Below are 26,070 nucleotides of genomic sequence, written 5' to 3' on the forward strand. Positions count from 1 at the left end.
AGAGGAACACGTCTTCAATGGTGAAGCAAGCACAACGGTCAATGTGAATTTTCTGTCTTATTACATGAATTCAGCAAGGATGGACACTTCACCATGCAGGCAATCTCAGACGAGTGTGGACTTGAAAAACTTGAAAACGATTGGACCATGAAGCGCATTAGGAAATAAATCCTAAGTATTGCAAGCTTCTCAATGTGCTTGGGAGACCTAAATGGCTGGCTGGCTGTGCAGGGCTGGCAGCTTAAACCTCCTGGAGCTACCTGCAGGGGCTGTGGGAGGCACGGCCCTGTCTGTGGCAGAGCATGGGGTGTGCAGCTGTGTGCATATGTGTGTGAAGCTGTGTGTAACCTAACTCAGGGGTACCAGGCCTGGTGCAGGGAACACACCAAGGAAAGCAAAAAAAAAAAATTAATGAGATGGCCACACAGCACAGGTACTTGGCACCCTGCAGAACCGACCATATTGCTCTCACCTGTGTGCCAGCACAGGAATCTCAGCATGGCATTTGTATCACAGGGTGACACTCGCTCCCCCCACCCTTTTTATGGGACATGCATGCAAGGAGCCACGTAGAAGAAGCCCACTTCCAACGTGCTGCACAGTTCCAAAGGGGTAGAGGAAAAGACAACACGTGCAACCTAGCGTGTGTATTCTCAAGAAGGAATTCGTTTAATCAAGACAAACACATTCTAGTCTTAATCAGACTCAGTTATTCTTCTCTAACAGTCTCACATTTTATTCTTACGTATTATATTTCATTAAAAAGGACAAGTATTTAAAAATAGCATTGTCATTATACATGAAAGGCCAAAGTTCCATGAGGAAGGCTTTCCCCTCAAAGTTTAGAGTTAAACTGCGTCAGCATCTTCTCCAGCTTTATTGCTAGTGCCATGTTACCTTTGATCTTTAACTTTCCTGACATGAAGGCCATGGTTGGCTTTAGTTTACCTAAAAAGAAGATACAGAATCAGCAGGAAAAGAATTGGAGACAGAACGTGCAGACAAAACCTTGGTACCCTGAAGTAGTATTTGGTGGTTACTTCACTACCCAACTCTTGCAAAAGCAGCACACTTTTAGGAAAAACAAGTGAGGGGTGTGCAGAAAAGAAGTCTAATGGATTGACTGGATGCTTTTGGAAACTATGGATGCTTTCTGGAGCTACACACCCTGTGAAATCTCTGATAGCTACTTAACAAAGCAGGATCAGCTTCTGTGCTCTTTCTGCTCATAGAGGCTAGAGTTCAGAAAAGCCCAAGGAATTCTATCCTACTTGCATCCCAGCCCCCAGAAGCTAAATGCTCACTCAGTTCCAGGACTACAAAGAGAAGAGCCAGCCGACTGAGCCACCAGCAGAATAAAATGATCCGAATAAAACCTTCTGGGCACGAGACACCGCCACCCCCCTGGTGCATGCCTTTGTGACTCACCTGTGAACATTTTCACAAAGTCACCACTCGACATGCTCATAACGACGTCGGCCGTCACAGGAGGCTTTCCAAAGCCAGCGCTGCCGTCATTGGTTTTCAGGTCGATGTACCAAGTGCCTCCTTCCTCACCTGGGCACAACGGGGAGAACCAGCGGCAGTCAGCAGGCTGCCTTTGGCCAGGGGTGGGAGCGTGGGGAAGGTTTACAGGAGCTGGTCCTTCTTACCAGACAATTCGAACTGGAAGACGCCCTGCGTAGATCTCACAAATTCTTTACTGATGGCTCCCTGAATAACTCTGAATGTTTCTGCAACAGGACCTGAAGCAGGTGCTGTACTGGATTCACTTGATTTCTTCTCCTCCTTGAATGTCTGGGAAGCTCCTAAAAGAAATAGATTATTTTTTGCTGAAAGATGCACAAAACTGTAAAACAGCATGTCTTAAGATATGGAGAGGACTTGGAAAAGCTTATATGCAACACTGTTGACCACAGGCAGTTTTTTAAGACTCACGCTTCTCAGTCGGGAAAATACCACTGAAATAACAACATCTTCAATACTGATAAACAAAGTTTTCAGCACCTGGCTACTGAAACTGGTATACAGCACTAAAGGAAGTTCTGTAGTAAATACCTAACTTCTTACTATGTCAAAAGAAAAGTAAAAATGAAACCACAATAACAGTTTCATTCTGACTGTTCACAGTTCATTCTTAATGTTTAACCAGCACAGTTTTTTATGCACTCAATATATTCCTGACAGCTCAAACAACCGAAAAAAAAATAATCAGTGTCTTCAGTAACACAGCCTTCATGCTGAAACGCTTACACGTTATGTATATTTCTAAGAATAGAAATATTTTCAGTAATTATTCTGCAAAAGCTTCTCAGCTATTGGTCAATGTACTAACTCAACCAGCATTTTACCATACTGCAGTGAATATGCACATTTAAAAATTCAGAAAAGCAGTTGCAATTTACAAGGCTTATCATGTTGAATATCCTAAAATATGTTGTAGAAAGTTTGTTAGGTATCCTAAGTATCAGAAAATAATTAGGACTATTTGTTGAATTGCTACTAAATAACCTGGGTTCCATGGTGCAGGGGGTTAACAGCTTCTATCTCTGGCAGAAAAGTCCTGGAGCATATGCACAAATTGTTTTTTTTAATGGGAAAGGGACTCTGCTCAAACTTAGCATCCTTCTTTCCTTCTCTCTATCTGTTTTGGCACAACAATGATAACTACTCAGTATTCTTACTTGCTCACCAACCTGACACACTACAATTCCGAAAAAGCAAAACTGATGCTGTTATGAAAAAGATTTCTCCGTTTCACCTCATGGACATTCACATCACACCTGACTGTGGGAATTTCATCTAAGAAGCAATGGAGTCTCCACATCAACTCCTTTCCTACAAATTTAGCAAGACAGATACAACACTCCTGCAAAATGTACTGTTTGCTATTGAATTTTTTCAGCAATATTTACCTGTGACTTTCATACTACACAATTCAGATGGTTAAGAGAGGATTCCTCAAAACAAAGCAATAGTTATAAACCATAAGTTACAGAGATGTGACAGTCCATAAATCATACACCCTGAGTACAAAAGGGGTTTTGCCAAACAGCTTGTAGCCCAAATGCTTGGGAGAAAAGAAAGTAACCTGAAATACAGGAGGCATTTGTTATCACTTGGATTTATCAACTTGTACATGAGGAGCTTTCCCTACCATGGCTTTCTGGTTTCGTGGCTGTCATGTCAATTTCAGCATCCAAGAAGAAGTCAGGCATCAGGGGGTGACCTAGAGGGGAGTTAAAAAATAACAGTAAGTCTAAGTGAAGGTGAACAGCACAAAAAGGAATCCACTTTGTATGAAACTACACCATAGTTTATATGTAAAATAAACTGCAATTTGAAGGAAAGACATACCATGAAATAACATGTTTAGGTTCTGGTTCATTTAAAATCAGACCTAGAGGCCTCTTACAGATGCAATGAGAAACATCTGAAGATGATACATGATCTCACTATTTGGTAAATAGTTATATATGCACCTATAGGGCAGGTGCATTTTACTTTTGTCAACGAATTTCTTTAATAGACATCTATGATTAGAGCTTCTGTGAACAAGTATGTGCTTTCCGGGAAGGCAAGTTACGGAAGTTGAGCCACGTGACTTTTTACAGACTCAGGTAAGAGGCCCTTCCTCAACCTACCTCTCATTTTAAAGATCTCTCTTACCTGGTGCAATTGCATAGACATCAAAATCCTTAACTCCTTCTTCTCTCAGCAGAACTTCATCAATAATGAAGTTTCCGGTGAAACTTTTCGGTTTTGTTAAAATGCAATACGCAGCATCTGCAAGGATGTCTGTTTTTCTGCACTGTTTCTCTATTCCAGATCCTCCCAACATATCCATAGCAGCTGTGTGTATAGCTGGAAAGTTTGGAGGGTAAGAAAATAACACTTCAACAATGACAACATGAAATTCCCATCTCTCTGGCAAGTGCATCTTCCTTTCACATGAAAGGAAATCTTACAAAGACGAAACTAGGAAATACAACCAATGGACAAATAATTTTCTACAAGTAGCAGTAAAAATAGAAAGCTATTAAAGGAATAAAAAGAAAAAGAATGAGAAAGACTCCTCATGACATTCATCATGTCTCTCAAGCCTTCTATCAATGCCCCACACACGGAGTTTTGCTCTTCCAAGCTGAGGTATGTACCTCATTTTGATTTCATCCTCTTCCACAAAGAGGCTGCTCAGTTGCAGCTTTTGGCATTTGCCACATTATTAGTCTTCCCTTATACAGTTCTGCCTCATGTCTCCTTTGCAGCTTCTCTTCAAGGCTCAACTCTCCGCCCTGCTCTTTTCTAAGTCCCAGGACAGATTTCAAATCATCTCCCACACTTGGGGATGACAGATCCTGGAGGCAGAAGGATAAACCTGGCTTTAAATTATTTTTGCTCACCTTCAGACATTTCCATTCCACACAAAGCAACAGCAGCTTTGATGCAGAAATGATTGAAACATCACTTAAAATGACAGAGTAGACACTGTACACACACAGACATGAGAAAGATCAAGTGAGTTCTGCCCACTCACCTATGAGGCTTATTGTACTCCTCTGTGGTGAGCACTAGCCTCCAGATTTCATTCACATTTGATCATCCTCAGCTTCGTTTTTTATTCCAAATCAAGTGAAATGCTATAAATAGTCACCTATAGATAAGTGGCAAATAGTTACACTGTACATACACCTAGGTCTTTTTCTCTTTTCTAAGGACAGTAAATAATCTTCAGGCCTTTCTTCAGTCCTCTGAAATGTGACCTATCCTGCAAGATTTCTCTTAATTTTTTAAATTTTCTATTTTAGTAACTACCAATAACTCAGAGGTTATTTCCATCAAATATACGGATGAAGTTTATTAGGTCCTTTTGACATGAGTATACCCCACTGCTCTGAGGATTCATTAACCTCTTCACTGTTCCTGGCCCATGTGCCTCCCACCTTCTTATTAGTGCCAAATGTTATCCTTCTAAACATAAGCCTATGAGCAGAGATTGATCCAGAAGGTTTTGAACATCTACTGCCGCATACTCTGGCTGCATATTTCACACAGAGTGCTGCTGGAGAAAATAATTCGTGCCAAATCTCTCTGTTTGGATGAAGTACTTTGGATGAATTCCTTCATCATCCTTAACTCTCATAAATAATTTTCTATGCTTAATCAGTCAGTGACCAAAAAACACAAAATATTAGCTAAAATATCATGTCCACTTATCAAAAGAAAAAAAAAAAAAGTTGCATGGCCCTATTCCAGATGACAAAGATAGATCCTGGGAAATCTCCATTGAAACTTCTGTGAGGTTTCCCCGGACTACTCCAGAAGCAAGCATGTGGAAGTGAGTGCATATTTCTAACTCCTTCAGAAATAACAAATAAAACAAGGATTGCTCAAAGGCGATCCTTCACTTCACTGTCAAGAAGGCAATCCAGACCACGAAGTTATGTGTGCATTTGCCTTCAGCATACGAAAGATGAAAAGCTCATCCTCTTCAAAATACACAGCATGCCTTAGAGACCTGCTCACCAAAATTCAACACCACCAGCACTTCTCTTTCTTATGTCACAACTAAGACAGATTACACTGGTGCCAAATACAAAGCTATTCTTTCTGGTGGGATGGGAACACCCCCAGAATTCCATACGGATAACCCAGCAGGTATGAGTTTTGCCAGAGAGTACAAAGACACCATAACCAAACTCCAGAACTTAAAACTCCTTGCATTGCACCCAACACTCCCAAACCTCATGGGCAAAAAAAAAACAGAAAACACAACGTTCCTGGGGCAGACATATATCAACTAAGAACTGCTTGAAAACAAGAATTTTTATTTTTACCCAAAATGTTACAAAAAGAAGACCAAAACTATCACAAATACTAGTTAAAAAAAAAAAAAAAAAGAATTAAGATCTTCAGATTGACTACATCTTCTTATTCTGCCTGGTGGATTGTAAGTAATTCAATGCCATGAGGATTTAGCATCTATAGATAAACTGATCACTGATTACAAGCAACTAACATGTTCTCTTTGCTTGTCTAACCCTGAATAACTGAGCACATTCATTAGAAGAATTAAAATACATGATTGAACAGAAAAGTGTCAGGACACACTGCGCAGCTTTTGACATTAAAATTTAAATATTTTTCACATGAGAGAATCTAGCATGATATTCACGCAGGCCTGGTATTGATGTAACTATCATTCAGAAAGTAATCCCTTAATAAAGTATTTTTGAGTAAAACTCAGCACAAGCAGAGTTTACAAGACACCAATGTACTGGGAGAATTTAGGATGCAAGTATCCAGACCAGTGAAAAACGACCTGATCTGACAGATATACCAACCAAAGCGTTCAGCTGAGTACCACTCAGAGCATTTCAGCACAGAAACTCAGTTGACTTTGACTGAAATTATCAAGTTTTACTCATACTCCTCACTTTAGGGGGAGCAAACCAGAGTTTCTACACTCAAAACTGTAATGGGCCTGCAACTCCTAACAGGAAAGTGCTGAAACGCGCCCGGATACAAATGTTGCTTACAACTGAAGCACTAGCCCCAGAAGAGGCTCTTGCTTCATTATTTTTATTTCTTCCTCTTTCCTTTCTTCCTGCCCCTCTGCCTCTCTCACTGCTTAATTCTGCGTTAAGGGAATAAGCTTTGCTGTTGTAACGTATCCTCATGTAGTGACTAGGGCCACGCCATCAAAAGGCAAGATTTTAAGGGCTCTCTGATTTTAATGACATCCGTATTACTTCTGCAGATAGACGTGTTTGGGATGAAGGGACATGCCTCTTTGTCCAGCAAGGACTAAATTTTGAAGCACAGCCCCGATCCTCACTGCTCCGCAGACAACAAACTGGAGGTAACAGTTTAGGAACACCAAACTGTTCTACTTTACAGCTCTACATCCTGTGACTTGCAAAAAGATGGTTGAGTGAACAACTATTTGCTGGCCCACTGTGCCAAAACTTCTAGAAGGAGGATTTTTTTTTTAAATTACCTCTACAAAGGTATGTCTCTTGCCAGTTTCACCTACCTCCTGGCAATCTAACCAGCAGGGAACTCTAAACAGTACTGCAAATGAAAGCATGTTAGTACTTCTGCGCCCCTGTCCAAACCAGAATTCTGGGCATACAAAAAGGAGCGCAGTCAGGCCAAGTGGAAGGGCTGAATGGGTTGCAATTAGGCTGAAAACAAGTTGGGATCAAAGTGGCAATGGTCTAGTGAGAACTAGGAATGAAAACCAACATCCGTGCAGGCTGAACAAAGAATATGCAAAAGAATTGCCTGGTGTCCTGAATAATTTCCAGAAGAAGCTCAAAGTATATTTAAAGCTAAATAAACCAAGCTGTGTAAGACAAAATATAAAAATTATTTTATCATCATAAAAAAATCACCTGTTTTAGGCCATAAAGCATTGACAGCAACTTCTCCTCTAAATTCTTCCGCCATCCCCAAGACGCACATGGACATTCCATATTTAGAAATGGTGTAAGCTACAACAAGAAGTACATGAACAGCCTGTATTTAGCAGGATAAAAATACAAGGTCTATCAACAGAACTTGAATTTTCTGCCCTTCAAAGTTAAAGTTACTTCTTTGTATAGAAAATTAACTTTTTGGAGACAAAGCAGTTTCTTCCCAGAGCAAAAATCTCTCCCTTCCTCCCCCGTGCCTCGGCAGATACAAACTGTAGCCTGCCATCTCTTCACTGCAAGTAGATGAGCTAAAAGAGGAGCTAAGCATCTTTTGGCAAATAAAAACAATGACTGAAGCTCAACTTTATGGTGTTGATATTGTATTTTTATACACACACTGACAGCAGCTCCATTTTTTCTGCAACACAGTAGCTGCTTATGATCAAACTGGTATTTTAGTGAAGGGAAAAAAAGAAAAGAAAAATGAAGAGGAAGAAAAAAGGACATTCTAAATCCTTCTTTTCTATTTTGAGAAGGGAAACTTTTAGGGGGAAAGAACTTGGACTTGCTGGGGGAGTTTTACAGGACAAGTGTCTAAAATTGAAAGCTATTCAACTAGCTTAAAATGAACAACATATGTTCTAGCCTAAACACAGAATGAGGTCTCTTTCACACCTCAAAATAATTTCCAATTAAAAATACAGCCTTGAGTTTTATTTCTATTAAGTCAAACATGAAGCTGAAACTGTAAGAAAACAGATTTTGCTTTTCTAATTCTTTGTGGAACAGAAAACACTGTGCTGTCTTAAGAATTCCTATAGAAAAGCACAGTCTCTTAACTGTAGAGCATCCTTAAAAATAGAAGGACATATCAGGCCATGAAACTTGCACTGTGTTTTCCCACAAAACAGTTTTTTTTCATGTGAGGTGCAACAGACTCTGGGGAACCATTACAGGCAGTCTGTACCGAATGCTAAGAACATGAGATCTGGTGTTCTGGGCTGGCATTCCTGCACATTTCACCAGTTATTTATGTGGTTCTCAAAAACAACAACAAAGCCCCTGAATGCCACTCACCACAATGATTTTTGAACCACATGGGATTCATATTCATAGGTGGGCTGAGGTTGAGGATATGGGGGTTCTTACTCTTCCGCAAGTATGGAAGGCATGTCTTGGACCTGGAAGATAGAAACCAGACAAGTCAGTCCCCTCTTATTTTACAGAACACTCTTCCTTACAATAAAAAATGGCAGAACACTATTTTGACTTTCGTGAAGATCCAACACTAAGCTGAAACCTTGCCCTTGTATCAAACATTTAACTGAGAAATAGAACAACAGAAAAAGTCTGTCCTAGCTCACTTACCTCAGCAGTAGCATTCATGCCTGGTGACTTGGCTACACCATCCAAGCAGTGCAGCAGCACCACCTAAAGCAGATTTTCCAGATGCTCAGAAGCCACACTCTGCTTGTAATAGTTTTGATAGTGTCAACAAACCGCAATAAGGGAACAAGCCAAATCACCAGTGCAGAGCATCATTTGGTCCATGTATTCTCTTCTGATTACACATCTATTTCTTCCTCAGAACCACATCCAAGAAGTAATACTGCATCGTGAAAAGCTACTGGAGTAATTCCAAACTAAACTCAAAACCTATTTTCTGGTGACCAGAAGAGTCACCTACTTCATTCAGGCACCAAACAAAAGACATTTTAAAGAATTCTTCATTAATTTGGAATAGCTGGATGTTACCATCCAGAAACTGACTGTTGCTGCTGGGGGGCTGAAGGTGTAAACAGGGCTTGCCACCAGCAGTACAGTGCAGCCCATTCAGAGAGCTAACGAGGGACATCCACAGAGCATTTTGTGCAACGCCATGCTGCAAGAACAATTTTGCTTTACAAGCACGGAGCTGCTTACGGTTCAGCTTTCAGAAGCAGACAACGCAGGGTGGAAGTACAGGCCCACCACCCCGCAGCCAGATTTACTACTTCCTTTCCATTGCTCTCTCTACCTGCTGTTGACATGCTGTGCATGCCTCTCTCTAATTCAGCAGGCCGATCGTGTGTGTTTTTAAACTACTCTAATGACAACTCCTTCGCTGATCTTTAGCAACAGAACTTACAGGAACATTATGCCTGATAACCAGATTCATCTGCAGAAAGCACCTCAGGTAAACTGAGGAAACCTTTTTTTGTTAATGTGTTAAAATTTGTTAAATTTGTTAAAATTACTTCTCTCTCCTTTCTCAGCACTTACGTGAGGTAGGTCCCTCGTACGTTGACATCCATCATGAGGTTGACCTTCTTTGTCTCTGTTTCCAAAGTGCCAGTCAGAGAGATGGCGCTTGCATTGTTCACCAAAATATCAATCCCTGGTTTTAAAATAAGCCGTTTCACTTTAGCAGTTCAGAGACAAAGAGCAGGAGTAAAGCAGGCTGTTCTTTTCTTTTGCTGTTTGAACAATCTGCCCATTGACCTTTCCCCCACATCCCAGCATACCTCCGAAAGTCTTCACAGCTTTCTCCACAGCATTAATAATTTGCTGCTCTTCCCTCACGTTAACGATGCATGGCAAAGCCTTTCCTCCAGCCGCTTCAACTGCATTAATTAGAAAATAAAGCATTTAAATATTGTCTCTCAGGTTGAACAAATAGTCTGCTGAGAATCTCTCATCCAGTGAACCCGTCGAAAATGAGACTCTCACATTGTGACCTTTTCACACGTCGTATAAAGAACAGGGAAGCCAGAACCCAAGCCTAACGCTGAGATTGTGTATGGTACAACTAGATGCCTCAATTAAGGCAGCATTTTCACTTCTGCACACATACGTCTTCATCATTATTATAGTCTGATAACTCACAGAACTCCTAGGAGGCAAGAGAACCAGGTAAGCGTATTGTTTTAAAGCTGAGGGAGTCTGAGCGGCTTCCCACTTGCTTACAGAAATTAAGCTAGGACACGCACACAGCCCAGCACCTGAAGCCCACCCTCATTTGTTACAACTTACTCTCTGCTGCAGCAGTGTAGATAGTCCCTGGAAGTTTAGGATGGGGCTCAGCTGTCTTGGCAGCCACGACAATGTTTGCACCATCCTTGGCAGCTTTCAAGGCAATGGCTTTGCCAATGCCTCGGCTTGCACCCGTGATGAAGAGAGTGCATCCTGCTAGTTTCCTAAAGATAAACAGGTAAGGAGGGTAAAGAAGAGGGGGAACAAAGCAAAACCTGTAAATCTCTGACTTTTAGCACTCTTCAAGGACAAAAACAACCCGCACGATCTCCCAGCCAGCCGATTGCCTTCCACATTTTACTATGAAAACATACCCAAAGTATGGATGAGATGGATAAAGCTACAGCAAAGTACAGTCCTGCACCAGCCCTGAAGACAAGGTGATGTTCCAAGCTAATAAACACAGCAAAGCAGGAAGGTTACACGGGTCATCCAGTGACCTTTTTGTACCATGATCCAGCACTGCTTACAATAGAGCTGCTTAAGTTCTCCAAAACCAAAAAAGGAGCCAGCTGTAAATCGAAATGCCAGTTTCTAATGACATGACACTCCTCCGCAGCTCTCTGCAATTCACTTCTCAGAGCCCTCTACACGCAAAGAATTGCTGTAAAGCTCAGGACTAGAATCACAATACCAGTGCAGGGTGCCAAAGACGAGTGCCAGAAATCTGATTTTCAGAAAGCAATTTTTTCTCTTGAAGTTTTTACACTAAACTCAACAGTTTCCCAGTAACTATGTTTAATGTAATAGTGTCAGAAAAATAGACATTTTTCTTACACACATAATGTCGCTGATTCTTAAGAGCTAAAAATTCAACTCTAACTTGGGACATACTTGGCAATAAAGCCTCTTAGACCACAGGTTTTCCAAACGAAGGAATGTGGACTGTGGTGCTCTGCAGAAAACTTGTGCTGCTTTTCATAACCGAGTGAAAAATAACAAGAGGTCTAAATTTTCAACCCCGGTTAATGAATGAATACAAACCATGTGCTACAGCAGCGTCACCACTCACTCACATCATGAATGTGATGTGGTTTTATTTTCAGTCTGGGCTACACTTGATTTAATTACTGTTCCTCCAGGTCTCAGTTTTCTCTCTCCGGTCTGAGAACATCCCTCTCTAAAGCAACCTCGAGGAGGGTATTTCCTCTCAGAAGACTGAAAACTGAAATGAGGCAGGAAGGGGGAGGAAATCTTCCCCTGCAACAACAATCTTAGTCACCAGCAGGGTCCCACAAGTCGGTGAAGCCCTGCAGACGCCAATTCAAGCAGCTGCCTTCTGCAGAATTGGGTTCTAGAGAGGCACGGGAAGAAAAATCTCAAAATACATTGAGTCGCATAAAAATGCTGCCTAGAGTTGAGTCACAGGCACAATGAGGAAAGATCATCTCTGTAATTCATCACATATGAAACGCCAGAGATCAGTGGTGCTCCCCACCTGCTAAAGGAAAGCACACGTTTCTTGTCTTCCAAAAACGCCCAAAAGCACGATTCCCTGAACCACTGGCTCATCAGACTTGTCCTGGCTCTTGGGAAAACCATGGACCAACATGGACCAGCTGGTCAAGCCCAGAGGTGGTGGTTAGCAAGTCATACTCTGTCTTGGAGGCCAGTATTAAGTCAGGTCTCCTCCAGCACCAGTTGTGTCCAACACCTTTATCACCGGCCTGGAGGAGATGACAAAGTACACTTGGCAGGGAGGACAACTGGCTGATGTGCTTGAGGGCTAGGCTGCCTTCCAACTGGGAAGAAAGGATCCCTGTCGTGACACAGTGGGGAGGGAAGCACACAGCTGGAAAGGGATGGGGACACTTGGCAGTGAGCAAGCTGAGCGTACGCCAGCAGCACCCCGGGATGCAGGAGCACCATAACCAGCAGATGGAGGCTCATACTTGGACCTTGGGGAAGGTCAGGTCACAGAGCTGGGGCCAAGGCGGCCTGAGCTATCTGCAGCCTGGGAGATAGGTTCTTCAGACCCAAGTGGATGTGACCCAGAGCAATCCAGACGGACCTGACAGCTGGTTTTGGGCAGAACTCTGAGCTGGAGACCTCTCCAAGCCCCTTCCACCCTGCGTTACTCTGCAACTGGAGGAATCCACACAGATTCAACTCCTTGGCCCAGATCATGACTGTTTAAAATATCAGGAAACATTATATTCATTCCAGTTATATTTTCACTGGCTTGAGTCTTTTTTTTTTTTCCTTTTCCTTGCCACTTTTCTGCACAGCCTACACAATCCCTCCTCCCCAGGCTTACAGCCACCACCGACTGCATTCACGCCCTAGGGGTCCTCCAGTCCTTCACACGGAGCTCCCATTTCTTTCAGAAGCCCACAGAAACACTGCTTACCAAAATATGCAAAAACTTAACAGGAAAAACTCATTTTCAGGAACAACTTTCACACACCCCGCGGAGGCGCCGCGCAGCAAGCACCCGAGCCCCCAGCAGCTGCCCCCCTGGCGCACGTCCCCTGACGGCACACCCACCGCCGGGACACCCCCCGGCCCCAATACCCGTCCTCCCCACGGGTCCCCCTCGCTTCTCTGCCCCGTCCCCAGCCCCATGGAGAAGGAAGGAGGGAGGCCAAACGCCTTACCCCGTGTTGGGCAGCATGGCGGAGCGGGGACGGGCCGCCCGGGGCCGCCCCTTCACGGCGCAGCCGCCGCGGCTGGGAGGCGGTGGCGGGGCGGTGTGAAGGGGGGGGCGTGGGGGTGGCAGCCCCTCAAGGTGTCCCCACAGCCCCTCACCCCGCTGCCACCCCCGGCCCCGAGCTGGGAAAAAGAAGGGGAAGGAGACGAGGAAGGCTTTTTGGGGGTTTGGGGAGCGGTCGTGGGTGACGCCCCCGCTCTGCTGTTACCCCGTGTCGTGGCACGCAGCCTGTGGTCTCCTGAGGAAGAGCTGGGAGAAATTTGGAGAAATTTTGAGACATTTCTTCTCAGAAAGAGCAGTCAGGCACTAGGAGGGGGTGCCCAGTGAGGTGGTGGAGTCACCGTCCCTGGGGGTGTTCAAGGGAAGGCTGGACGTGGTGCTTGGGGACATGGCTTAGTGGGTGACATTGGTGGTAGGGGGGTGGTTGGACCAGATGATCTTGTAGGGCTTTTCCAACCCTAATGTTTCTATGAAAACGTGACCATTTGGAAGGAGGTAGCTTCACACAAACACTTAATTTCATGAGGAGATCTTTCAGATCAGTTATCAGCTCTTGTATTCCCTCCCAGCCGCAGCTGCGATCAACTTGCTTCTGCCCTGTCAGTGTCCCTAGCCCTGCCCCGTTTATTTGAGTTGGTTTCAGCACTACACTGCCACCTAAGTCCATTTATTTCTATTTTATATTCTAACAAGTCCCAAGGTCAATGTAGAAATAGGCACAAACTTCAGACTTTTCAGATGAAAAATGAGGCATTCAAATCACTTCCTCCATTTTTCACTGCTGACAAACGTGCACCCAAATGAACAGTGATATTACTTCAACTTAGTATGAGAATTTTTAGCAGAAGAATCATCATGTCTAGAATATTCCTCTTAAACACTCTGTTATTTGACTGGTATGTTAAAAAAATAAATGGAATTGGACACATAACAGCAAAGGATGAGAAATTTTCCGTGTACATTGCCACTAGGAGCACTTTCCACATTTGGCTCAAACTCAGTTTTCATGACAGCAACCCATACACAGATTTCCTTAAGGAAATAATGGGTATAAAGGCACCCAACACGTGTTGTACTGGAATTTCTTTTCTAGGGAGGAGCAAATTAGCCTGGTAAGCTGGGATGGAGCAGAGTGCTCAAACAGGCAGTGACAGAGAGGAGGCAGAGGAGGAGATACGACTGTAATGGGACTGCAGCTCATGCAGAAGCACACTTGGGAACAAGTAAGTAGCAATGCACTGACTCCTGCACCACTTGTCTCATCACCAAAGGGGATGCTTGTATATACAGTGATGGTATTGGAGATGGGGGAGAGTGGAGGAGGGGCGTGCAAAGGTGAGCTGAGGTATTTTTTTCTAAGTGCTTGTTTGTTTTCCTTAATCAAAGCTAAAATCAATAATTAAACATTTATACTAATTGGCAATAAATTCAATTGCTTGGAATTCCTCAAACAGGACAATACATATGTTATTGTTTAATAGCTTGTTGGAGCTGATAATTTCTAATGATAATAAATTTCCTCTGTATTTCAAGTTTTCTTCTTTTCTGCCCAGAACTTGGATTCCATTCAAGCTATTTGGCAAATGAAAACAAACAAACAAACAAACAAACAAAAAATAATAATAATAATAAAAAAACACTTTTCTGATTTAGGGTGTATGATTTATGGAAGTGAAAGCAGTGTCTGTCTTCATGTCAGGGAAAGCACATTACCTTCTGCAAGACTGTGAAAATTTCATGGTGTAAAATCAATACCTTATTTTGAATAATCATTTTTTTGTCCTGAAGACCAGATGTAAAAGATTGCTGGAAAAATAAATAAAATAATAAATAAATAAATAAGAAATTAAATAGTAAACACCAGATTTTGCGAGAGTGTCATACGATCTATCTTGCTGGATTTATACAATCAAACAACCTCTTGTGCCTTAGGTGAAACTTGCCTGATTTCCCAGCTCTTAGATAAAATGGAGAATTTTTATTTTTTTTAGGAAAGCATCAACATTGATTTTTCAGAATTATATTTTATCAAGCAGTGGAGGGAAAGTAAGAATGCTGAATAGGTTTTGACAGAAGTGTCAAGAGAGGGATGACAAAAGGGCAGAAGGGTGCTAAGTTTGAGCAGAGTCTTTTTCCCTTGAAAATATTATTTGTGCATATGCTCTAGCTCTTTTCTGGGAGAGATTGATGCTGTTAACTCCCTGAACCTTGCAGTCCAGGTTGTTTGGTAGCAATTCACAAAACAATCCTAATTACTTTATGATGCATAAGACCTAAACAACTTTCTATAACATTTTTGAGGCTGTTCAACTTGATGAGACTTGTAAGTTGCAAATGCTGTCCTTTATTGCTACACGTGGATGTTTCCTGTAGTGTAGTAAAATGCTGATTAAAGTTGTGAATGGAGTTGTGAAAAGCTTTGAAGACATTGCAGAAGAATTAATTTCGTGTAGGCGCTTCCCAGGCATTCAAGGAGAAGAAATCAAGTGGATCCAAGCACGAAGGCCCAGGTGGAGCTAAGGCTCATACAGCATCTGCTTCAGGTCCTGTTGCAGAAACATTCAGAGTTATTCAGGGAGCCATCAGTAAAGAATTGTACTTGTACACTTGGCACATCAACCTGAAAACCAACGACGGCAGCGCTGGCTTTGGAAAGCCTCCTGTGACAGCCGACGTCGTTATGAGCATGTTGAGTGGCGACTTTGTGAAAATGTTCACAGGTGAGTCACAAATGCATGCACCAGGGGGGCAGCGGTGTGTCGTGCCCAGGTTTTATTCGGATCATTTTATTCTGCTGGTGGCTCAGTCGGCTGGCTCTTCTCTTTGTAGTCCTGGGTCTGGGTGAGCATTTAGCTTCTGGGGGCTCAGTGCAAGTAGGATAGAATTCCTTGGGCTTTTCTGGACTCTAACCTCTCTGAACAAAAGGCACAAAAGCTGAACCTGTTTTGTTAAGTAGCTACCAGAGATTTCACAGGGCATGTAGCTCCAGAAAGCATCCATAGTTTCCAAAAGCATCCAGTCAATCCATTAGACTTCTTTTCCGCACATCCCTCACTTGTTTTTCCTAAAAGTGTGCTGCTTTTGCATAGTTGGGTAGCAGAGTAACCACCAAATACTACTTTAGGGTACCAAGGTTTCATCTGCATGTTCTGTCTCCAATTCTTTTCCTGCTGATTCTGTATCTTCTTTTTAGGTAAACTAAAGCCAACCATGGTCTTCATGTCAGGAAAGTTAAAGATCAAAGGTAACATGGCACTAGCAATAAAGCTGGAGAAGATGCTGACGCAGTTTAACTCTAAACTTTGAGGGGAAAGCCTTCCTCATGGAACTTTGGCCTTTCATGTATAATGACAATGCTGTTTTTAAATACTTGTCCTTTTTAATGAAATATAATAAGGTCTGGTACCCCTGAGTTAGGTTACACACAGCTGCACACACACGTGCACACAGCTGCACACCCCATCCTCCGCCACAGACAGGGCCATGCCTCCCACAGCCCCTGCAGGTAGCTCCAGGAGGTTTAAGCTGCCAGCCCTGCACAGCCAGCCAGCCATTTAGGTCTTCCAAGCACATTGAGAAGCTTGCAATACTTAGGATTTATTTCCTAATGTGCTTCATGGTCCAATAGTTTTCAAGTTTTTCAAGCCCACACTTGTCTGAGATTGCCTGCATGGTGAAGTGTCCATCCTTGCTGAATTCATGTAATAAGACAGAAAATTCACATTGACCGTTGTGCTTGCTTCACCATTGAAGACGTGTTCCTCTCTAACGAGGCGTGACAACCTGGGGTGAAGGCAGGGGTAACTCACTCCTCTTTGGGCATCTGGGCCGGGGTCTGGCCCTACAGCAGCTCCCCAGCTCCTCGGTGTCTGCTTGAGCAGGCGGGGGCAGGGTGGCTGGTTTGTGTGAGGGCTGGCATGAACTCAGCAAAGGCTGTGCATGGCATAGGAGACAGAGCTGGCCTAGCACTGGAAGCTATAAACTGTAAGTTTCTACTGCTTTTTTTTTTTTTTAAGTAGCTAATGAAGATTTTGTGAAGAAGTTGTGGCACTGTTTTATAACTGTAATTTCCACATTTCTCACTATTCGAAATTGTTCTGAACCTCCTTTAGCAAAACTTCAAAATGGTCAGAAAGTAATAGACTGATCATGAAAAAAGAAGCTTTACATTGCATGTTAGTCATTATGATTAAATCCTCAAAAAAAAAAATCATTTTTAATTCCAAGAAGGCCTGGGAAGGCAAATTCTTCTTCAATTAATCAGCCTCCTCCTTTTCAGAGAAGTACTTCAATGTTATTTTATATATCTAATAAATATTTGTATATATACGGAAATGTTTTATTAGGCTGAGGTATTAGAAAAGGACAATATTTAAAGTGTGATTTAGCGTTTCTACAATGTGGATAAAAATACCAAGCATATACCAAAGAGGAATTTCTAAAAAACTGTTTCTGATTCTTCTTTTTAGGTAAAGGTAAATTTAGGTTGAGGTAAACTAAAGGTAATCATGGCATTCATTTTAGGAAAATTAGGGGCTAAATGTGACGTGGCACTAGAAATGAGACTGTAAAAGATGCTGCTACAGTTTGTCTTCATACTGTGAGGGGAAAGTGTTGCTAGCAGGATATTGGCCTTTCATGCTTTTTGGACTACTATTTTAAAATGCCAGACCCTCTTTTTCCTTGGTGCAGTGGATGTGTGGGTAAAATGTAAAATTGTTTGTGAAAAGATAACTCAGTCTGATTGTAATGCCCAACACACAACACTTGTTTCTTGCTATAATGATTACAAGAGAAATGATATCCCAAATGGTTTATGTTTTAATGTGTGGAGTTGTTGTTTTTTTTGGTTTTCACTTTTTCCACTGACAGCAAACTGTGCTCAGTTACTGTGAGATATACACCACCTAATACAACATGATTTCTTATGATATTATCGTGTCTTTGAATTAGCTGACAAGCGGTGAGATGTGAAATATGATCCCAGGATTAGGGGACACGTAACATATTTCCATTGTACAGCTAGGGTGGAACTCAAAACTAACTTTCCCTCTGACTGGGATACAAATAGCATTTTTTCTCCTATACAGGTCAATGATGTTCACAAAACTTGTAGGAACTGGCCCTCTCTATCAGATGCGATTAAAAAAGACCAGTGATCTCAAGCTATTGAAAATCATTGAAAATATGAGGTATTTTGAAACCTGCAGATATTAAAAAATGTTCTTGAAATCAAACTATGTTTCTAAACACAGCTCTGCAACACTATAGGAACTGAAGCATATCAAAGAACTTGAGTAACAAGAGCAAGGCTGTTTACTTTTATACCCATTTCATCATCAACACCCACGCCTTAGCAGTTTTCTGTGCAACTGCTCTGCCAAAGCATTTTGTTTTTCAGGATTGCTGGGTGAGAGGTGTGGGGAGGAGGGAAGGGTGAGTTGCAGCACCCTACTCATTAACTATATCCTGCAACCCAAAGGCTGAATGTGGCCGTTTGGTTCCCTGCCGGTGCCTGCAGTAAGGCATGTGTGTGTTTTTCTCGTGCATTCGGCAACACTGCTCCTGCACAAGATGGTTGGAGCTGTGAATGTCATTTGATGATGCACTCTGCTGTCTGTGTAATCCTAGAGAAAGGTGTCTTCTTTAGAAGGAAAGTGCTTTTGCTGGAGATGGATCCACAGCAGTGCAGAGCTGTCTCTGACTGTGTTTCTTCTCTCCCTAGTAGATCTGTGGTGTTTACTGTGTGACAAAAGAGTGAGAGTTCACAGTGCTGGTGTGGGTGACACTGTTGGCAAACAGGGCTGTGTCTGGCCACTGCTGTGGCTGTGTAATTGCTCATGCTGGAGAGAGAAGGGCAGGGACTACCACATCCAGCACGCTGATTGCTATAAGCTGTTAAGAGTTCCAGCCTAATGGGACAAGCAAGCAGGGAAAAAGGAAAAACAGAAATCTTGGATCTCTGCTTTTCAATGAAATGTGTTTATGCTGTGCTACTAGACCCAGGTAAGTGTGCATCCCGAGGCCAGCACCGTGAGCATGTGGGGAGGTAGCCCACTGCCTTCCCTTTAGGAATAGTCCTTGTAACAGGGGCTGGTGGTGCTGAGTAGTAGGCATACTTGATCCTTGCTTAATGAACTTCCATGTTATGTCATTCCTGGAGTTTCTGCTGTAAACAGACAGTGCTGAAAAGCATGCCAATCTGTTGGGCAGTGTAAGGACAAGACCTGCAACGGGTGCTGAAATTATTGCCGGTATTTGCATTCCACCGAGAATTTCTAAATGAGGATAGAAAATGTGCTAGTTTTTAATCTGTTGCTCAGTTCACGACCTTCCTGCGTGCCAGCAGAGGGAGCACACAGCACACGAGACGAGCCACACAACCCGGCTGCGGGAATGTCCCCAGCTGGAAGGGACCCTCCAGGATCCTCCTGGCTCCACACAGGCCCCCCCACAAAAATCAAACCGTGTGCCTGAGAGCGTTGCCCAAACGCTCTGTCACCGTTTTTGGGTGCTCTCAGTAGTTTTGTATCCTTATATTGTGGCACCCAAAACTGCACACGGTGCCCCAGGTGAAGCCACGCTAGCACAGAGCAGAGCAGGACGGCCGCCTCCCTCACCCAGCTAGCGGTGCTGTGCCTGATGAGCCTCAGCCCCGTCCCTGCTCCCGATGCCTTTTTCTTGAACCTTTCCCTAACCCCCAGCCTGACCCTCCCCTGTCCCAGCTCCATGCCGTCCCCTCGGGTCCTGTCACTGTCCCCAGAGAGCAGAGCTCAGCGCCTGCCCCTTCACTCCCCTCATGAGGCCGCCATGAGGCCTCCCCGCAGCCTGCTCTGCTCTGGGCTGAACACACCAAGGGACCTCAGCAGCTCCAGTTGTCTTGCTCTCTAGACCTTTCACTACCTTCGTTGCCCTCCTTTGGATATTCTCTAACAGTTTTATGTCCTTCATATTTTGTGGCACCTGAAACCACACGCAGTGCTTGAGGTGAGGCCACAGTTCACAGAGCAGAGCAGGACAGTCACGTCCCTCCACCGGCTGGCAGTGCTGTACCTAAGGCACCCCAGGGTGTGACTGGCCCTCCTGGCTGCCAGGGCACACTGTTTACTCATTTTTGATTTTCCATTGACCAAACCTCCCAGATCCCTTTCTGTGGGGCTGCTCTCCAGCCTCTTGTGTCCCTGTCTTGCTCCAGGGTTGTCCCATCCCAGCTGCAGAATCTGGCATCTGCTCTTGTTAAACTTCACGTTGTTTCATATATAGATATGAAACTCCATATTTATAAAGATGAAACTTTACATACTTTATATATAAACTTCATATAGCCAATTGTTCACCTCTTGTGTTACGTATTTCTCTAGCTGTGTGCTGGGCATTTTGTCCAGAAGGACACTGTAAGAGACAGTATCAAAAGCTTTGCTGAAATCCAAAAAGATTACATCAACTGACTTCCCTTGGTCAACTAGGCGAGTAACCTTGCTGTAAAATGAAGTAAAATGCATTAAACATTGTGAATGCATTCCCATTGTGAACCCATGTTGGCTCTGATTAATGACTGTGTTGTCTTTCAAATGTTTTTCAGCGGCTCCCAAAATAACCTTCTCCACAATTTACCAGGCTCTGAAGTGAGAGTGGCAGGCCTACAATTACCAGGGTCTTCCTTCTTGCCTTTCTTGAAAACTGGGACATTTGGCAGCTTCCAGTTGAGACCTCCCCAGATTCCCAAAACCACTGAAAATAATTAAAAGTGGTTTTGTAATAACATTAGCTGGCTCTTGCATTATGCTGGGATGAATCCCATCAGGCCCCACAGACATGTGCATCCAGCTGGGGCAGCAAATCCCACATGAACACAGAGTTTGCTGGGAGTTTATCATTTCTGCACATGCAGGACAAAATGCTATTCTTGCCAGGTTTGCTGCAGTCTCACCACAGGGAAAGAGACACTAACAAACATCAATACATTTTTTCTCCTCTTGGTAGGTTCGAGGAGGAAATCAGCAGAACACTAAAATCTTTACCTGTGCCATGCAGCCTCTCACCTCTCTTCCCTCACAAGTATGAAATGCCCTCTGAGAGGAAGTCCTTGCTGTGGACCATGAGTGAGCATGTATTTCTCAGTGCCGGAGCAGCAGGCTTGTCATACTCATGTGACCCACCAAAATAACCAGTGAGAAAGTAATACTTTATTATCAGGAAGAGACTTGGTATAGAAGAACATTAGCTTGAATTCATAAGTTTTTGGCAAAATTAAAAACCATTGAATTGTAGAATCAGTAAGGTTAGAAAAGACCTTCAGGATCATCTGGTCCAACCATCCCCCTACCACCAATGTCACCCACTAAACCATGTCCCCAGGCACCACATCCAACCTTTCCTTGAACACCCCCAGGGACGGTGACTCCACCACCTCACTGGGCAACCCGTCCTAGTGCCTGACTGCTCTTTCTGAGCAGAAATGTCTCCAAATTTCCAACCTAACCCCTCCAGCACAACTTGAGGCCACTCCCTCTGGTCCTATCACTGGTTACCTGAGGCCAACCCCCAGCTCCCCACACCTTCCTTTCAGGCAGGCAGACAGCAATGAGGTCTCCCCTGAGCCTCCTCTTCTCCAGGCCAAACACCCCCGGCTCCCTCAGCCGCTCCTCATGGGACATGTGTTCCCAATCTTTATAATGGATTGTTGCTTAATTTAGTTCTGCATAGCATTTCATGCTAGAATAAGATGTTGATTTATATAACTAAGTTAAGAAATAACTAGCTAGATTAAGTAACTAAAGCAGAAGTACATAAATCACTATTTTTTTAATCAATGGTTAGAAAACACTTGAGAAAGTATTTGCAAGTAACGTGCTTTTTCTCTTGATTTTTGCATTTTTATACTTTCCTTGTAATCTTCTTTTGAGGAATATTTTCATTATTTTGAGGGAGAGGGATAAGAAAAAGTAACTTTTTTTTTTTTTTTTTTTTTTTTTTTTCCCCTAAAAATAAAATGCAAAATTTATTTCTGGGAAGACTCTCCATGCTGCAGTCTGGGGTACGGTTACCTGCAGAATCTTTCTGTATCTTTTCTGTGTGTAGAATTTGTGTGTTCTGAACCTTTTACGTCTATTTCAAAAGAATAACTATTTTCCTCTGAGATATGCAATGTCATGCACATATGTAAAGTACACTTAAACATTTCCAAAATCTAGATGAAATATATGGTACATTGCTGTTACATTTAAATAGAGTCTTGGATGATTTGCTTCCCTCTCTCCCTCTCTCTTTTTTTTTTCTTTTTAGTTGTTGTTGTTAAGCAAGATTTTCCATCTTATGTTGCACAATAATTTTGACTTAATGAGTCTCAAAATAAAATTTCATTTATCAGTGTATTTTTAGTCACCAGCCTGTAAGTTATGTTATACGGGTGTTGATGGCAGAGAGCCTTGCTATGAAACAACAGTGAAAACCTCTTGGGAAGCTGATGTCTTAATTGGCTTCAATCAGAGTTTAGGATTACTTTTACTGTAGGATCAAAGCCTACTTACAAACTAGTGCTTGGTTGCACTTTCCAAAATTGCTTTTTAAAGCAAATTTTCACCCACTTGTCTTTTGGAGCAAACTTCAATGTTGCTTTCCTTATCAGAATCACTAAAGAAGAAACTTGGGTATTAAAAAAAAAATAATAAAAAACAAACAAACAAACAAACAAAAAAACAATAAAAATAAAAATGCAGCTCCTAAGTTGCACTCTTGTAAATTTTATCTAGAATGTTTTTCAGTTCAAAGATGCTTCATCTACATGGATGGATACTGTTAGAGCCGTATTACATTGTTTACAGCAGTGATGGCCTGAATGGCTCAATTCCCCACCTCTTTTAAGGCTGGGGTCCCTACTGATTGCTTAGGCTTACTTGTGTTTGGATTCTCTGTCATAATGAGAGGGCTTTATGTGCATTTATTACATGTTTCCTATATTTAAAGTCAATGATTGATGAGATTAACAGACTAAAAGCTATGAAAGCTCAAAGGAATGAGGATTTTCTTACAGCAATCAGTAGATAAGGGTTGTCTTTTTTACAGGTAACATTCCTGTTACACAAGTCATTCAGTGGTGCAAACGTGAACTAGATAGAAAAGAAACAACATCGGTCTGTCTCAGGGAATTAGCACAGGCTTCTCCCATGTTATAAGCCAATATGATAAACTTTTTCCCCTGAAAAAAGCTGGATTTTGGATTTCCTTTCACATCAGTGTCTTTTTTAAGGGACTGCTCCTTGCTCAATTGGTCTGAGTTCTCAGCCTGAAACCATCTTTGCAGTCACAGGGGGTGCGTGCCAACTGGTCACTCTATGCTTTGTGCATGCCCATGGCTGGGCAATGCTTACGGGATGTTTAGAGGACCTCTATCTATCTTGTTATTTGCTAACTCCTGTTTTTCCCTGCATGTAAACTAAAGTTACGAAACACGGCAGGAAGATAGGGAGGATTCTCAAACTGTTCCCAGTCGCTTCTCACGAGAACCTGTTACAAAAACAGTACAGAGATTTGCAGGTGGAAGGTCAGGAGCATGACACAAGAGCAACAGCACAGGCATGAGACAGCGGCTCAGATGGACGTTTGCAGAGCTGCACGTGAACAGCAGGATACAGAAATGCATACGAGGCTGTTAGCGTTGCCAAGGTGCAGGCACTTGTGCACATACTTGTGCAGCAGTTGTGTCTGGTATTTGTCGTTCACCACAGACTTAGATAGGATTTATATAAATACATTGTGACTGCAAGACTGGACTTAGAGTCCAATGCATTAGAACTTCACAAAGAAGGAGGCAGAAAATTACACACATGGTTTCTCCACGGCAGGGCGAAGCACAGGCAATCCAGTCCCTATGCAAGAAAGTAAAAGCACATTCTCTTAAATTTCTTAAACGTGAACTGTAACTTCAAGCTTTTTTCCCTGTCGTAACTTTCTCCCATTGATAGGAACCACATGGCATGAGCATTAACTTGCAGGACATACCTTTTTCATCAGTGGTTAAAGTTTTAGCAGGGTGGAGGATAACTACCATATCATTATTTCCAGTCGTAGTCTTTGTCCTAATGCTGTGCTAGTATCTGCAAGATATGATATTGGGAGACTAAATAGCACAAACTTTTGGATTTTTTTCCTACAAACACAAATTCTACTCTATAAAAATATTTTATTTATTATTTTTTTTGTCCAGAAGGATGTTGTCAGCTACTTCTTCATAAGCTAAGAGCTTACAATTTCTGTAAAGCAAACAAACTTGATACAGGGGAATTTTTTGATTCAGACATTACTGTAAAAGCAGAATGCCTGAGGTCATGTCTATTCACTGAAACCACATCTCTCAAACTTCTAAGGGCCAAAAATGGAGGAAATAAAAGAATAATACAGTTGCCTCACCCGAATCTGGGAGGAAGCAAACCCAGCTGGCTCACTTGGTTATTTTCTGAGCCCAAGGAATAAATGTTAATGCCCCATGTTTATGTTTACCACCTTGGTTTGATGTTGCTTTATTTTCCTTGAAGAAGAGGAGAGTCCCCGTGCAGAATGAGGGTTCTGGTTTGCTGGGAGATGTTTGCATTGTGTAAAAGACAGTCCCTTCCTCAAGGATCTGGCAGCCTGAAGGGATGTGACGTGTGACGCTGTTGTCAGCCTGTGACAGGTGGGTGAATGGTCCCAGGATTTCTGTGGCAGAACTAAAAATCAGCCCCCTCGCCAGTCCAGCTCTGTCATCACAAACCTCTTCCCCTGCCCTCACCTTTTTCTGGTTGCATTGCACTTTTAAGCCTGAGCATCCTGTAAAAAAGTATGTTTGCCCTCGCAGGTCAGTGTCAGCAGGAGAAGAGGGACAGAAGGACGGGAGAAGAGAGGTGGAAAGACCGTGGGTTGCTGTAGCCTTCACACATCGCTCAGAGAAACCTAGACCTGCTCCAGGCCTGGAGCTCACCCTTAGCAATGCAAGGAGGGCTGAAGGCATGATCCAGTTAATGTTTCAAAGCCATTCCCTCCGTTGTGAAGCACAATGGGGAATAACTTGAGGGCACGGGCTGGATACCAAAGTGTCATGGTTTCTTTAACACAGAAAACAACCTATTGTCCTTATCCTATACACAAAAATTACACGCTGTACGTTCTTACTAATGTCAGCCAAATCTCCATCATATAATTAGCATATACTTATACTGCCAAATCCCCTGCTTCCTTTCAAGTGGGTTTCTTGTTGAGCTGTTATTATACATTTTAACCATACTCATTATTCATGCTTTTGTTTAAATTGCCCTGCTTTACCTGTGTATTTCTGTCATGCAACAGCTGACGCTCGCCTGCTGTTGCCACAGATACTTCCTGTTCCACCAAAACCCCAGGTGCCTCTACCATCATTAAGGGCCTTCCTAAAACAAATAGGGAGCTGCTATCATGTCAAGAAGGAAATGGTGAACTACACCCTGTCCTTTTAACCCTTTCCTATAGGGTAAGTAAGGCCTTTTGATTACTGTAGGGAAGCTCTGCAATACTCCTCGCATGCAGTTCGTCACGGCCTTTTCTGACTCCTGTTTCTCATTTTCCAGATTAGTCTTTTTGTGCCTGTAGGACATTTGTGTTATTCATCTAAAGCAGAAGTGATCTTCAGTACTGAAAGAGCCTAATTCTTTACATTTTTAAAATGTTTTTCTAAGAGCTTTGTCTTCCAAACAAATATTGAAGAAATCAGAAGCTTTTCTGTATAGCATCAGTTTATATTCTGGTTTATACAGGGTGCATGGTCAATCTCACTTGTCCTTCCATGAGAAAAAGTGACTGAAACTGCCTCCTTTGTGTAGGAAAAGTGTAAGGAAAGCTGAAAACGAGACCTTTTGGGCTCTCTGAAGCCATGTCAGAGACAAGAGGAGCCTGGAAAGTGAACTGAATTAACATCCACAGGAGTTTCGCACGAAGAGTTGTGTGATGACAACCCTAAAAACTCAAAGACTGTATTCTCAA

The 26,070-nt window shown here is 42.7% G+C and overlaps 1 protein-coding gene and 1 long non-coding RNA gene across 2 annotated transcripts; one reads left to right on the forward strand and one right to left on the reverse strand.

Moving 5' to 3' along the window:
- Positions 1–646: 646 nt before the first annotated feature.
- On the reverse strand, positions 647–13,186 carry HSDL2 (hydroxysteroid dehydrogenase like 2). The gene is made up of 11 exons (XM_068666935.1): positions 13,028–13,186; positions 10,431–10,594; positions 9,923–10,021; positions 9,681–9,795; positions 8,496–8,599; positions 7,398–7,496; positions 3,670–3,864; positions 3,158–3,229; positions 1,653–1,808; positions 1,429–1,557; positions 647–948 (listed from the first exon to the last, which is right to left on the reverse strand). The coding sequence occupies exons 1-11, from the start codon at positions 13,042–13,044 to the stop codon at positions 836–838; spliced, it is 1,263 nt and encodes a 420-aa protein (XP_068523036.1). The 5' UTR covers positions 13,045–13,186; the 3' UTR covers positions 647–835.
- A 985-nt stretch (positions 13,187–14,171) lies between these two features.
- LOC137847745 (uncharacterized) lies at positions 14,172–16,520 on the forward strand. The gene is made up of 3 exons (XR_011091057.1): positions 14,172–14,303; positions 15,534–15,800; positions 16,274–16,520. It is a non-coding gene; the product is annotated as an uncharacterized lncRNA (long non-coding RNA).
- The last annotated feature ends 9,550 nt before the right edge of the window (positions 16,521–26,070 follow it).

The sequence above is a fragment of the Anas acuta genome, chromosome Z (assembly GCF_963932015.1).
Source record: "Anas acuta chromosome Z, bAnaAcu1.1, whole genome shotgun sequence".
Taxonomy (NCBI): Eukaryota; Metazoa; Chordata; class Aves; order Anseriformes; family Anatidae; genus Anas; species Anas acuta.

What these genes read in the sequence shown, in the direction of transcription:
- HSDL2 (XM_068666935.1), bottom strand. An exon ending in AGCTGTGAAGACTTTCGGAG is followed by an intron (nt 9,796 to 9,922) that starts GTATGCTGGGAT and finishes TTTTAAAACCAG; the next exon opens with GGATTGATATTTTGGTGAAC. An exon ending in CTTCCAGTTCGAATTGTCTG is followed by an intron (nt 1,558 to 1,652) that starts GTAAGAAGGACC and finishes CGTTGTGCCCAG; the next exon opens with GTGAGGAAGGAGGCACTTGG.